General features: G+C 39.4%; 1 protein-coding gene across 1 annotated transcript in view; it reads right to left on the reverse strand.

Moving 5' to 3' along the window:
* The window catches only part of CPQ (carboxypeptidase Q), a 162,538-nt gene that overhangs the window by 125,242 nt on the left and 21,156 nt on the right, over positions 1–16,140 (reverse strand). Inside the window, exons 2-3 of the mRNA XM_074815439.1 lie at positions 12,200–12,657; positions 424–631 (exon numbers count right to left, since the gene is read on the reverse strand). Coding sequence (XP_074671540.1) covers positions 424–631; positions 12,200–12,626 — 635 coding nt within the window. The 5' untranslated portion in view covers positions 12,627–12,657. The remainder of the gene's footprint in view (positions 1–423; positions 632–12,199; positions 12,658–16,140) is intronic.

Consider the following 16,140-nt stretch of genomic DNA (forward strand, 5'->3'; position numbering starts at 1 on the left):
CTATTCCTTCATCTAGTACAAGTCAGTCTCATGCTAGGAAAATGACCAATACAATAAAAACTGCACATTTATATTCTAGACAAATATATAGAATAACCAGTTCATATCATCACTGACAGTCTGGTACATGTTGTCATCAAAGACATTTGATTTTGTTGATCTCAGATTATTTATGGCAGCCTTGAGAATGCAGGAAGTTCTTCAAAACAAATATCATACAGAATTTGGATCAGTAACAAAATATGAAAACATTTTGAAAAAATGACAAAGCACAAGGGAAAAAAACTATTATGCAGCCAATACTTTCAAAACCAAACACCCAGTTGTAACTGGCAATGTTTAAGTCATAGAGACAAAAATGCTTGCCCAGAAATGACATGTGAACTGAAGGCTAAAATGTGAGAAAAAGAGAAAAATGCTTACCTATGAATAGAAAAAGAAGCGATGGATCTAATGAGGGATGCCACTGCTCCAACCTTAGCAGCTTCCACTGCTCCCTGTGATCTGTATTGCACAGTTTCACCATAACTGGTGAAAGGTTCATTGTAGACAACAATCTTCCCCTTGGCCTCCTGAGCTCTTTTGTGCAGTTCATCAAAAGAGGCTACCACTATAACTTCTGCTGTAATTCCTGAAAGAAAGTATTACAAGTGTCTTTAACATCGCTTTCCTATAACTCTCCTATAGCCAGTTTTAACAGACAAGCATGGATTGTGAATACAGGAAATCAGATTTAACTTCTTAATGGCAAAGGAAGACTATGTGGAATGCTTCATCAGGGACTGGTACTAAAGAGCTATAATAGCACTCTGAACCAAGTACACACAGTTCTGCAAACCATGCTATCAGGTTGGTATTCAAACATAAGTTGAAGGGCAAGAAGGATACACAGGGGGAATTCTGTCCTCTGCATGTGCTTTAATGCCTCACTGCAATCATTTATAGTACAAAAACATTTGCAAAATCTGCCTATGGGATTAATAAAAAAAGATAGTAGTCTTTTCATGGAACTGTTTTGATGTGTTGCTAAACAACTTCTCTTAACATAAGACAAGTGGAAGCACGTATTCTTAGACTGAAACACAAAATTATTTAATCCGTAAATGAAATTAAAGCTCTGCAGTTTGAACAAACTTTACAGTATGCTTATGAATTTTAAAAAATCTTCGTATTTAATTCAGGAGAATACCACAGTTCTACTGGATCTCCTTCTGCGCGTTTTCCCAGGAACCCATCTTTCCCAGTTATGATACAGAGAACACAGGCAGGTACTTCTGCAAAACTATTCACATGTGGTAAGTTATATCCCACCAAGCTCTTTGTTTTTAATAGTTGGAATAGTTTTGAATAGCTATATTATCTTGCTTGAAAAAATACAGGATTTTATAGATAAGTTGTTTTTCCCAAAGCCAGAGAATCCTTCTAACTTTTTAGAATATTAATTGAGGAACTATATTTCATAGCATTTAAGAAGTAATTCATTAAAATGACCACTATGCTTAAAATGCAATTTTGTTGATTCGTTACAGAGATAAGTAGAAACTGCTTAACAATGTGGGCTGGTACTTTTCTTCTAAATATAGAAGAAGTAATGGATGCCTAAAATTTTAGTGTTGTACGTTTCACCTAAAAGCCACAAAATATGTCAGTGAAAACTAAAACTAATAACAAATGTCTAGCAAGAATTTGTCAAACTATCATGTTTTTAAGAAGAAATTGTTTCTCCTTTGAAGTCTTTTTTTTTTTTTTTTGTGGTGTAAGAATTATTTGGAGAAGATTTCAAAGGCTTATATCTGAGACTGTAATACATGAGAAGAACTGATAGAAAAATAGGAAGATCACCTCTTCCAGCACCTGTGTATCCAGGCTCATGGCTTCTTTAAGATCAAACTATAATACACTTCAAAACCTTAAAGAAACTATTTCACACAAAAAAGTTTCGTTTCTTAACAGTGCACCACTAAGAGGGCAAGAGACATCTACTGCTACAGCAAAAGCCTGTAAGTTTTAGCTACAGGACTAACCTAGCATGAGAGGTGTAAAAATTTTAACTGAATAACTGTTCAGATTCTTAGCTTTACAAAAAGAGGCACAAAGAGACAAACCAGAGAATCACCTTCAAATTTTACTAGTTGTTGGCAGGTAGGAGAGCGTGCTAACAGACTCCAGCTGCTTCTAATGAACTGCAGCCTACCTAAGGAGCATCCCCGCAACAGGATCATTCTGGGTATGGAACTGTGCCACTGGAAATAAAGCCAGGTATCTGAAAAATTTTGTTTTCCGCAAGAAAAGTCATGGTTTCAGTAAGTTGATACTGCAATCCATATCTCATATTAGCTCTCCCCAATGCCCCACTTGGATCATGCAGCAGGCACTGGAAGGGCACACGTTGTATTAGTGATTGTTTGTCAAGGGAAGCAAGGAGTGTAACTCTTCTTGACTTTACTGCATTAATGAATAAACACCAACTCTGGATGGTTTTTAAAGAATGCTACAGACAGCTAGTAACTATCTATAATCCCTAAGAAATATCACGGAGAAGTACTTTTATGGCCCTCTGTAGACAACAGGCATCAGAAGTTTGTACAGTGAGCTTTGTGGGAATTAAAGCTAAGGGAAAGAACACAGAGCTGCAAACTCCAGCTCAGTATCTCTACTTTTGAATGTTCCCAAAGCTAAATAAAGCCATCCTTTTACAAAACAAAACAGAGGTTCTCCCTGCAATTTTAACCTAATGACAGCACAGTATACATAAAGCATTGATTACAGTGCTTTCCGTAACAAAGTAGAACTTCACTCTTGGGTAACTTCTGACTAATTCAATGACTCATTTGAATTTTAGTCCCACTTTATACCATTTCTACAAACTACCCTAAGATCTCCTGTGCAAAAGGGAGAAATGAAACAAAAAAACCCAACAGTTTATCAGTTTAAGGGGAATGAGTTATTCCTTTTAAAAATGGGAAATGCCTCACCTTACTGAGCCTTTAAGCAAATTAACAAAACTGCACCCCTAGCATCTCCTACCAATCCAGTGCCTCCTGGCTCTGCTTCCCATGTCGAAAGCAATTCTATATCTTTCTTACTCCTATCGTTATCTGATCCAGAGCTTGTCTGTGTGTTATTGAACAGAGTCTTCAGAAAACCCATGTAAGGAGGGAGCCGGATTGCCTGCTTACTTAAGCAAGATGTAAAGATTACAACCCACACAGTCCAAAAGATGAATACAGAGCATTTGGGAAATTAGCTAAGTAAAGGGCTTGAAGTGTAGAAGACAGAATTATGACATGATAAACTTAGCTGAAGCTGAAGACTATCTGTTCTCACCATGTGAAATATTATAGATATTGTTGGATTGGGCCAGTAAGCAAGAGAATCTATGTAGTACCATGGGTTTCCTCTCATTTCTCAAATTAAACAGCAAATTGTACCCTGTCATTTCTGAGAATTAAGGTATAGGAAGGGTGTTAATGGTGGAAACAAGCAGGCAACTTTCAATTACCAAAAAAAAATATGTATTACAAAGTCCTCTGTACCCAGAAATGTACATTTCTATCTAAACACTTGGATATGCCACAGCTGTGATGATCACACTGTCAGTTGAAATAAATCACGTGGTACGCATTAGCAAAGTCTACAATCCGTCACAGGTAGAAGGCAAGACTGATTAGTCACTCTTTATTAGCTACAGAAAGTCCAGGTTTTTATATATATAAAAAAGCACCTGTAAATCAGCTGTCTGCAACACTGCCATACATCAGAAGTCTGATTCTTGGCATGAACAATTCTGTCTGGAGAGTCACCTCATAGCACCTGCTTACCTGCCAGCAATCATGCCAGAAGATTAGTTCGAAGGGAATTCCTCACAAGATTACTTATTCTCTCCAAGTTTAAAAGCAGTGAATATTTAAGCCATTTTAGTATCTGGAGCTATGCATCTGTTTGTATTAGGAACAGGTTTCAGAGAAGAGTAATTAAAAAAAGGAAAATCCACCTTATTATCAGATTTTAAAAACTGATGAATCTCTATTAAAACATCAAGGAAACTTCATACAGAATACTGCTGCTATTCTTGGCCACACCAGGGCAAGACATGGCAAGGCTATACCACATCAAGTATCAAGAATTCCTGAGATTTGGGAACCCAGTCTCTATTGGTTTTTATTTATTACTATACTAGAAACACTCAACTCGCAAACACACAGAAATTCAACCTTGTTAGTTACAATCAACTGCTGTATTAAAAGAAGAATTTAGCAAAGCCAGAAGAAAATATCATTTGCATACTGTTTAATCATACTGGATACTAATTTCCTCATTACCCAATTATGGTCTTACTCTTTTTTTCCCCCAGTGTCATTTTTGTCATCCAGTTAACAGCAACAGTCCCTTGGAGATCTAGTTAGAAAGCCAAATGCAGTCATCATTAATTTGACAATTTTTTTCAATAACAGGAAGTGAACAACTCACTCCTATGTACCTTCCAAACTTCATTTACTTCACACTGTGTGAACATAAGAATTATGATTTCTCTTACAAATAACACTATGGAACAGCGATGTTGCTGATCCACATGCACTGCAGCTGCCACTGTCAAATAAATAATCCGATGGGCAAGGCAATTTTTGCTTAAAACCATTGAAATTTGGTATTTTTAGGCCTAGACAAAACAAAGCTGGAAACTACATCGACTAAGTCTCCGCTAGACTTCCCTGTGTGTTATATATTTAAAATTTTTGCATCCTAAGCATAAAATAGTGCCTGAAATATCAACACAAAAATTCAACAACACATCTAATTGTTCTGGTACTGGTGAAGATTTTGAAACTGAGGAAGAACATATCTGAAACACGTCCTGGCCTCTGCAGTCATGAGAGCAAGAGGGAGACAGAGTGCTACCTCCCCATTCATCAGAACCAGGCATCAGGACACCAGGACCAGGAAATCAAGACACTTCTTCATGGTAGGAAGAAGACAAAGAAAGAGTATGAGCAGCAGCACACCACAAGAGCAGCACATGAAGCCTTGAAGTCTACCTGATGATTGCAGCTCTGCTTCACAGAGCAGTGACATAAGACCACACTCGTTTCTTGTCTACTGGATGGCTGCCATTTCTCAGATTTCTCCATTTCCATCTCAGCTCTCCCACAAAGCTAATTTAGCCTGGAAGCTGCTGCATCAAGGTATACCGTATACCGTGCTGACCCTAAGCACATGCAGGTGGCAGCCCCACACTTTTCTGACCTTAGCCTGGCTAATCCAGTTGTCCTCCAGACTTGACCATCTCCCCAGGATTGAAGTACCATGGCCGTGCTTCTTTCAGAAAAGGCCCGCACGCACACTGTCTTGTGCCTATCTGCAATGTAGCTTCTTTCACAGAGTTACAGAGAAGTTCTTTTGCATGCATCACTGGAAAGAGCTGCACATACAAAGTTACAGTGTAGCAGCTAGGATGTGCAGTTCTGTAAAAATGGCAGTCTTGGATCCTGATGCCGCATCACCCTGCACAGAACTGGAGCTTGTGCCAGGATCAATACTCCTGGATGAGGATGTAAGAAGATGAAGCACACAACAGTGAAAAAGTAGATATATATGTCTGGAGATAGGGAAGAATGGTAGTTGTTGGGGCAGGTCAAAGAAAAGAAGGTTTTGGGGAGTAGAGAGAAAAGGCAAATATATTCTTAAAAGCTAAGTAAAATTAGGGACCTGGCATTATATCCTATTTAGATTCAGCATCCTCTAAAATCAGCCCAGAAAACATTTTTCCCTTCAACTTCTTACCTCTTTTAAAAACATGTCACTTTTTAGCTCTCTCCAGGAATTAATTCAGCTTTCCCCCAATGCCCCATGTAATTCAACAAGATTTTCAGAAAAACAAACCCAAATTCTGGGTCCATAATGAACTCATCAAATTAAGACTTAGTGTCAGGCTGAAGCAAACGAAAGATTCATATCATCACTTATCTTTTTTCTCCCTCAAAAATTATTAGCATGTACAGAAAATTTAAAATCCTTTAACACCTAGAAACACATTTGCTCTACAAACACGTATCAATATGTATTGATATAAGAATTATAATATGAAGAAAAGGTTAAATATTTTAGGGGAACTGTGAAACGAAGAAGAGGGCTTTTATCAGGAAGAAAGATTCTGTAAACTCTGAATATACTTCTGGAAAATGTGACCTCACCTACTCTCTGGAACAGCAAAGAAAATTACTTCATGAAACTAAAATTACATAGGAGAGTTATCCAAAAGGATATGAAGCTACTCAGCTCTGATGCACAGCACAGAGACTAAACATATTACTCTGTTCTTTAAGAAGAACACAGAGAAAAATAAACACTATATAATAGTTACATTTTTGACAAATATGACTTACAATTTCCAGCAAGTACCGGATCTCATTAGAACAGTTTGGTTTCAAAAACATGTAGCTTACTGTGCAGCAGTAAATCTTTGCAGCAAGGGGGCTGGACCCAACACCCTGCATGAAGTCTTGGATGCCAAAAGAGCAGGGCAACAGGTCTGGTTCTCCCAGAAGCAGCCCTGCACAGGGCACAGTCTTGCAATGCAATGTCTGGGAAGAATCAGGCACCCAAGAACAGGATCCAGAAAAAACAGTTTTGGAGCACACAGGTGCCCAAGGTAGGAAGTACCAAGGGCAACCACTCCCTTCTTATCAAGATGCCAGTCACTGCAGGCTGTCCCCCAGGAGGGAAGGTGACAGTGCCACCCTGCTGTGCACGCATTTCCCATGCATGCAGAAAACCTTGCTCAAATCCTGCCTCTGTTAGTGTGAGGCGGGAGCATCTGCTGGGCTTACCATCCTTGAGGTAACCACCTTCAACTCAGCAACACTGAAAAGGGCCAGGAATTGAAAATTCAATGTTTAGCCATTGCCAATCTGTACAGTTCACTCGAATGTTCATTAAAGCAGTGACTGGAACCCATGTCCTTCCCAGACAGCATGTCCACCCCAAAGCCACACAGCTACTCCTACTCTCTAAATCTTTGAAATGCCACTGCACTAACTTTTGGCCCAGATGCTGGGCCACTGAACACCACAGTGTCTGAAGTCCTTCATGGACGTCATCTTTTACATTCCAAGAAAAACAGTAGCATAATTATCTTACCACAAGCAGTGTTGCTCTAAGTAATAATAAACAATACAGGCATCCAATACTGAGGCTCATGGTCTCAAGATGTGAATCAATAGCTCCTCACACGTAGAAAAAGAGGGATCCAGTGAAGACAGGAGGGCGGCTTTGCCGTGCACTCTGCTCTCATGCCTATGACTCTCTCCATCCCCTGTTCTCAGCACTGAACCTCTCATCAAAGGGGGTACCCAAGTCCCTCCAGAAGGATATCCTTCTCTCCCAGTAGGTCAGCATCCAAGATGCTGGCAACTCAAGGGTAAATCCTCTGGTACACATTAAAATTAACTTTTTTGTTGGCCTTTTGTTAATTTAGCTGAATTCCCTAACCCACTTCACCACTGAGAAATAAAAAAGAAGGGTCAGAAATGGGGAGAAATACATCAGTCAAGACTGGGGCCAGACCACTTCTTTCAGCAGCATCCCTGGCTTAAACAGCCTGTGAGCCTATAGCAACAGTACACACCTTCAACAGCTTCAAGACGCATATTATCCCCATTCTATAAATAACAGGCTAGAACTATTTTCATATTATCTAAGTGACAAAACTCCCACCACCTTCTATAAGAGCAGGACTGGACCAAATGTTGTTGACAGTTAAACAAAAAAATGCACAACTTCAACACAAAAACTAGTAAAAAGTCTGCCAATACATCTTCTTCATATTTATATTATTTCAGTTTTGCTGCAACAAAAAGTACACAGAAACCAGAGACTGTTCCTTTTTTAAGGAGGCATTTCAGACAGGCTGCATTCTGGGGTTGGTTTTACTTGTCAGTATTTTTTTAAAATGAAAGGGCAGGGTCACCCATCAGGAAAAAAAAAAAAAGCATTTTAAAACACATGCAAAAAATACGAATTCTTTGATACTTTATGGTCAAACATCTGCTAAACTACTACTTTCTTTCAATTATGGGATTCTCAAAGCAACAATTATATCTATTTTCCTCAGAATTTGGGGGATATAATCAGTACTACCAGAAATCAACACAGCCTCTCTACATATATATCTATATGTTTTGCCAGTGTTGAAACACTGGAAATGAGACAAGGACATTGACTAAATATGGTTAACCTCCAGTTTGTCAGCTCCCTAAACAGAGCACTTTCTAACATTCAATCCTGTTTGTTACCTAGGAATACATTTCTTCGAGGTGGTGACCATTTTCAATCTCTGCTGACTTCTGGAAATCCAGGCCACTTTGTGTTTCAAGTTTCTCCTCTCCCTGTCACTAAGACAGGCATGAAAGTAACTCCCTCCTTGTAAGGAGATCAAAGGAAGTGAAAACTTTCTCTTTGACACAAACCTTCAAATCTTGGGATACACTGAAAGGGAAAACTTTTTTTTCCTCTTCAATAAAAAAATCTAACCTTTTCTGTGCTGCCCCTTTTTGCTGTGTAGATCAGACTGAATCTGGAAACTTGACATCCTGGCATGTTGCCCAGTCCTAAAGAAGAATAGGGAAATGTGGATTTATCCATGAGATCACAAGGTACTGAAAAGCCTCCTGTACATAATCAGAACTGTTTCAACCCCAAGTAAGCCAACCAGCTCTATGCCAAATTCCTATTTGAGTCAACATGGGCAAATTACAGCAAATCCAATAAACGAGTAAAGCTCTGTCCATGTCCCCTAATGTTTTCAACCCCATAGGCATGGATTAGATAGAAGACCTGCAGGAAGAGACAGTCCTTGTAACCTGGAGTCAATGCTGGCTTGGGCTCCATGGCTAAAATACTGCTACTATTTAAGGCTTCCTGTTCATGCCCCAAAGAATCATGGATTTTTTTCCATACTCACATGGTGTACGCCAAAATGGAAAGTGAGCAGCCTCAGCATGTGCTCTGGCCATTGGGTCACTCTTAGGAAACACTGGTGTGAATTTCCATGGACAGAAAGGAAAATAAACCCTGAATTTCCAACATCCGAAGCCAGGTTTCTAACCATTGTTAGGTTACTGCTGTGTTAATAAAGAGCCCTTCAGAGCACTAGCTCGGGGAGTTGAGCTCCAGGAGGAGCTCTGAGGGCACCAGGGCCGCCGAGTCTAACATGAAACATTAAGCACATCCAGAAAGAAACAACATTTTAAGTTTCTGCCAATGCTTCCTCTTTTCTTATCTCATCAGGTCTCAAGCCTGGGGACGCATAGTGGGAAGAGAGGAATACAGGAGATAACTGAGAGGATGAGAAAGGAAGAAATGGTCTCCTGTAGCTCCTGCTGGGATGGGGCAGTCACCCCCTCTTGTATTAACCCTATCCCCAGACCTTAAAAGACAAAAAGTCTAGCCAGTGCTGTCCTCTGGTTCTAAGTAGGCATCATTAGTGTCAAGAAAGAGATCTGTGGTTTGTAAACTGAGAGGTCTGAAACATATCCTTGATAGGAAAACTGATTTAAAATGCACAGTATCTGTCAAGCTAATACCAAACACCTTCAGGGATCTCCTGTACAGTTCACTTTAGAGGCAGCTCTGAAGGGTGTCTTTGCAGAATCCAGGCACCAACGGCCAGCTCATGAAGCCAACATCTGAAAGCCAGTCCCCAGCCTTTAACACATCCTTCTGGCAAAGCTCAGCACAGCAGCAGTAGATCTCCTTAGTTTGATCCCATGCAGCAACAGCAGCACAATGCCAGGAGAATCAGCATCAAGAATCTCATATTGAGTTGTATTACTTTGATTGCAGGATGACTCACACTCCCACAAGTTCTCGGCTAAAACGAGACAAATCAGAACTACTCATATTCCCTCACTGCGGGAAATTGTTCAAATATTTCTGATGTGATTTAGGGCAGCCGCCTATCCCTTTTTCCCATGAACAGGGCACAGTGACAATTGCTGGTTAGAGCAGAGAGAGCAGATCTGGGAATGAATTCTTCAGAAGTGATGAGATGGTGGTTTTAATAGTCTAACCACACATTTTTTATTCTGTGCTTGGGATGAGTGCGAGTTTTAGGACAGGCGCTTTTCTGAGCAGCACACCTTGCAATTCTCTTGCCTGGAGAGGCTGGTGACAAGCAGCTCTCACCAGGCATTTCCGTCAGTCAGGCAGCCGGTCCAGCGATCGGAAGAACAGGAGCCAAGAGCTCACCAGGGATCAGCTACCCCACATAACCTCTTCAAGCACAAAAACCTGTCACAGCTTGCACAGAGCAAGATGAGACCAGCAGAAATCGTAACAGCCACGAACAGTAGGATAGATTTTAAGTCAGAAGGTAAGTAATTTAATCAAAATTATTCCACCAAGTGTGAGAAACTGCTCACTCTTCTGTGAGAGATCTCATTGACATGCAGTCTTCTAGCACCAACACATACACCTCTTCAGAAACCCAGCAGACCTCAGATGAAAGTGAAGGTGAGAAAGAATAATGTGGGTTTTTTGAACATTACTCAGTATAAACCAGCGCTGGATAATACAATCTTATCTTCCAAGACATCACCAGCCACAGGTACTAGCCCAATCATTCAGTCATCAGTATAATAAGATCTTTACAGATGAAAAAGAAGGACATGATTAGCCTCTCTGAGCATTTTTAAACATGTAAATTCAGTATGTCTCTAAACGAAAAAAGTCAAACCTAGGAGTTTGTACCAAGTAAGTACAAATAACTACACAACTTAGAAAGGGAAGCAAAACCCAGACTTCTGAGAATGTGAAGATGTTCACCAAGATTACATTGCTCTTTGCAGGTTCAGTAACACTTGCTCAACACCAAAAAAGCCATTTTAATTTTAGGTTCCTTTTTAGGAAGCTTGGAATAGGGCTGGAAAGGATACAAAATAACTTGTAGGTTTAACCCTTGCTATAAATATTCTCCTACCAAAGCACTAAGCCCTAGACGTATCATGGGATAAACAGATTTTTAGGTTTTAGTTGTTTTGCATCTTAGGCATGCAGTTACCTCAATATGACAAATACCTCAGACAAACTTTACAGTAGCAGTTTACCAAACCAAGTAAGATTTATTCCAAACATATCTTAAATTACCTAGTTTTACTTTGTTGTGTTTTGAAGGGCTATATATTTTTTCTAAACAAAACCAGCTTTTATTATTTGTTTCATTTCAAACAAAAAGCTCACTATCACAAAAATTTACACAATTCATAAAAAAAATTATGAGTATCATGTTACCTTTTATTTCCTAAACTAAATTTATTTTTTCATAAAGGAATAAGAATGTTTTTGAAGCAGTCTAGAAATAAGTCTATTGTTCTTTATGAAGAAGGTTGTCACCTGGCCATTAAATAGCAATCCTGAGAAAGACCCACATCAGTATGTACAAGAAGAGAATCTTATAAATCATTCCGTTTGCAAGCAAGCTAATAATTAGGGGCTCAAAACACCTGAATTTTGCTGAGCCCAGCTAACAATGATCCTTGTTTCCAAAGTAACATATCACATACGATCCACCAAAAGGCAACACACAGTTCAGTAACAGGTAAATGCCAAAGACTTTTCTGGGTGAGCATGAGTCAGGGGGAAGGAAAGGACACACATATACCAATTGCCATACTTAGCAAGGGGCTGGCACTTTCCAAGCTCAGCATGAAATTCTCTTCCTCTTTCTGCTGTCTTGTTTTATGCCAGAGTGAAGCGCTGAGCTTGGCAGGATAGGGCATGGCAAGAAGAGCACAAATTACGTGTCAACTCAACACTCCATGGATAACTTCTCTGGTCAAAATGAAAAAGAAAGGGCTGAAAAACCCCCGATTACAAGAACAAGTTACCCACCAATCTCAATGGAGGAGCAGAATCTTTTCAAACAAGGTTCTGCAGTGTTAAACAAAAGGGTATAGATTTAACGGAGAGTTCAGGAATCAACTCTAATTTTACAAGCCAGTTCAACCAAACTGAATTAAACCAAACAACATCATTCACAACCATGTCATACAGAAAAGTCCCAGAAAAACTGCATCTTGTGTTGCAGAACTATTATAGCAGGAAAAAAACTTCAGTTCGACCATTGAGAAAAGAAGTTGTTAGGGGTGTAATACAGTTTGGCATTAAAAAGCAAGAGATACTTAATTCCAAATGGAAGAGTTACCTTCTGGAGGAGTTGCAACACTGCTCCCAAGTCCCAAAATAGCAATGCTGTGGTTCCTTGGTTCCAGCATCATTGCAAACTCTTCTCCTCTTTCCCAGTGTGGTACCTTCACAGGCTCCAGATGCACATTTTCCAGCCCGTCTTCCTGCAGGGCTCTGAACATATACTTGATGGCTGCATCTAGATTTTTTGAACCACTGAGTCTGGGTCCTATGGTATCAGCAAAAACCGCTAATCTTTCATAGGATCGGTTCTGAGCTTTTCCATGAACAGCAAGATCAATAATTGCTTTAGCAATATCAGTATAGCCAGCTATCTCATTTTTAATGTCTTCAAATGTTTTCAGGTAACTGTCATCTCTTCTCAAAGATTTCCCAGCATACTGTGGTAATAAATTCATGAAAAATATTAAGAATACGTACTTCATTTTTTTCTCCTTTTTCTTTTCCACAGATGGTCTGTTAGAAAGACAAAAAGAATATAAAAAAAAAATTATACAGCTATCAGCAATACTTTTTGTTATTTGGATTGGCAGACAGACCAAAATGAAGAGAAATCAGTTTATCATGAAAATGCTTTGATCAGAACTGGCAGGAAAGTAAACTCAACTTGGAGACACAATTATTGAAAGCAAATGAAAAAGATACTTAGCCCACAGGACACAATCTTTGTTGTGGTGTTCAGAAGCATCCTTGGAATGCTGCATCTCTTTAAATAATCACATCCTTCACTGAATCAAAACTCAGGGCTGTTCCCATCCAGGAAGAACTTTGCATCTCCTTCCTGTTAGGAGTAGGATTTGCCAGAAGTACCAAATCAAATATCTTCACACAAAACATCTGGACAAAAACATTTCTTAAACCATTAATGAATAAAAGTGCTTCTTAATCTCTGTCTTCATAATCAGGAAAGCACTTTCTATTGCACTAGAAAGACGTCAGAGCAATTTAGAACCAATGCCCCCAGGAAGAAAATATTAATTTCTTCATTGCATAAACCCATGACTACCAGAGAAACACAATTTCTTATTAACTGGTATATCTCCTAAGCACTGACTTCTCAGCACTGCAGAGAGGTGCACTGCCAGGGATGCTGATCCTGTGTTGAATACCACGAGTTATCTTTCTTAACGCTTAATAGTTTATCCATCTTATTGTTAAGTTCTCATTTTTGAGATCTTACAAATTTTCAATCCCATAAAACCGACAGTTTGTCTATACTATTAACTGAACTGCAAAAAAGCCTCTGGAATCATTTGGAGTAGTTGCAAAGCTCATTTATAACATAGGAAGTATGACTAGCCAAACTCAAAATATAAAGGTCTTTATTGATATACACAAAAGGAAATGTAATTTTTTCATTTTCCTTTGAATATAAATCAGGCTGCAATTTGAATGATAAAAATTAGCAATAAGGAATAAGGGCTTTAAATTGGCATTATGAGACTTAAAAAAGTAGTAATTAGTTACAGCCAAGTGAAGTGACAATTACTACCAGGCCAAAAAGATTTTCATTCAGCACTTTTGCCGTTTTCATGGACTTTCATGGAAATACCGATATTTTTGAAAAAGAATGTAATTTGCCTCAAAAAATAGTAAGTAACACTAAACACAAATCGTAGCCGCTACTCCACAAAGTGTTTTTCTCGGAAACAACTGTTCTACAAATAGCATAGGACTAATTAGTTGGCTAACATGGATAAAATATGGGTAAATCAGACTTGCATGGCAGAAGTATTACTAAAAGCTTTTGCTGGTAAAATTTCCACATTATCCTTCCTCCCTGTTTGTATTTATTTAGTATTTCTGAAGAGTAATATTCTTCATTATATAATCAACCTGAGGAATCATGACAATATATTTACCTTTATTTTTCATTCATAATGTTCTATACATACACAGAGCCAATACAAAGGTAGGGGGGAGGGTATGAGTGTGTGTATGTGTGTGTGTGTATGTATATACACCGGTATTTGCATACATTATATCCACATATGATAGTCACATGTAAAATATAAAAAATTCCTCCTTATTTTCACACAATTGCACACTACAGGAGCTTTAACCGAGCATTAATTCTCAGTCATTTTATGGAATAGGCAAATTTCACAATAACCAAATAACTTTGTAAATCGTAATACCAGAAGGGACCACAATATCTACCTCATCTGACCACCACAGAACACTGATTGCAGGATATTCCTGAATTAACTCCCACCTCCAGAAGCCACACAACAAACCAGCAGTCAAGCTAATTCATGAGAGAGTAAAGGTGAGGTTACACCAGTTCTGTGCCTCAGGGAGCACATGTCACAGTTGTATTAGAAGCTTCTGCAAGCTCCTTTCTGAATGATCTAAGCTAAGAAACCACTTATGTTTATTACAATGAACCACTAGATGAACTCATTTTCTCAAGATGTTAATTTTGGATCATTTTCCAGCATTTTCTGAAAATAAATAAAAATAAGCCTTTGACATAATGAAATTACCTTAATATACAAGGAATTCTGATGTCACATCTAATATGTAGCTTGTCCCATTTCTTCTCCTGTCCCCTCTTAGTTTCAGTGTATTTATATTTCCACCTAGAAATCTTTGTTTCAGTGTAGGTTGCAGGAACTACGCATTTGACTTCCCCTTGTTCAAGAAACATGCTGAGACAAACAAGAATAGGAAATTCAGATGTAACTTTGGTAGTTACAGTTGCCACTTTACTACAGATTTTTCTCAGATTTTTATTCACCTTATTCTTCCAAGGAAGCTTCACCTTAACAGTGGCAGAGCATGGAAAGAAGGGCTGAATTACCACCCTCAGTGAAGAGTCTAGTTGGTACTAAGAATGTAAATGCTTACCCTTCCCATACGTTACCATAAGAAAGCACTTGTAACTTTAAAGTATAACTTCTGGAAGGTCAGCAAAGTGCATATCACACAATCACAGAATGGTTAAGGCTGTAAGGGACTTCTGGAGCTCATCTTGTCCAACCCCCTGGCTCAAACAGGACCATCTAGAGCAGGCTGTCCAGGACCATGTCCACATGCCTTTTGAATGTCTTCAAGGAGGGAGACTCCAAAACCTCTCCGGGCAACCTGTTCCACCTGTCACCATCACTGTAAAAAATGTTTCCTTATGTTCAGACAGAGCCTCCTGTGTTTCAGTTTGTGCCCATTGCCTCTGGTCCTGTCACTGTGCATCACAGAAAAGAACCTAGGTCCATCCTCTTTGCACCCTCCCATCAGGTATTTATACCCACTGATGAGATCCCTGTGAGCCTTCTCTTCTCTAGGCTCAATAGTCCAAGATCGCTCAGCCACTCCTCAAATGGAAGATGCTCCACACGCTTAATCATCTCTCTCTTGTACTGGACACAATACTCCATGTGTGGGCTCACTAGAACTGAGCAGAGGGGAAGGTTCACCTACCTCAAACTGCTGGCAACATTCCTCCTAATGCAGTCTACCAGGCTGTTGGCCTTTGCCACAAAGGTACATTGCTGGCTTATTTAACTTTGTATCCACTAGGACACCCAGATCCTTTTCTGCAAAGCTGCTTTCAAGCTGGGCAGCCCCCAGCATGTCTTGGTGCATAGGGTTGCTCCTCGTCTGGTGCAGGACTTTTCATTTCCCCTTGTTGAACTGTCAGCCCATTTCTCCAGCCTGTTGAGGTCCCTGTGAATGTCAGCATAACCATCTGCTGTACCAGCTACTCCTCCTAACTTTGTATCATCTGCAAACTTGCTGAGGGTGCCCTCTGTCCAAGCATCCAGATCACTGAAGAAGACATTAGAGAGTACTGGAGCAAATACTGACTTCTGGGGGACATCTCTAGTTATTGGCCACCAACTGGACTTTGTGTCAATGATCACAACCCTCTCAGCTCAGCTGTTGAACAGGTTTTCAATCCACCTCACTGTCTGCTCATCCAGTCCATACTTCATCAGC

Source organism: Strix aluco, chromosome 1 (assembly GCF_031877795.1).
Source record: "Strix aluco isolate bStrAlu1 chromosome 1, bStrAlu1.hap1, whole genome shotgun sequence".
Classification (NCBI taxonomy): Eukaryota; Metazoa; Chordata; class Aves; order Strigiformes; family Strigidae; genus Strix; species Strix aluco.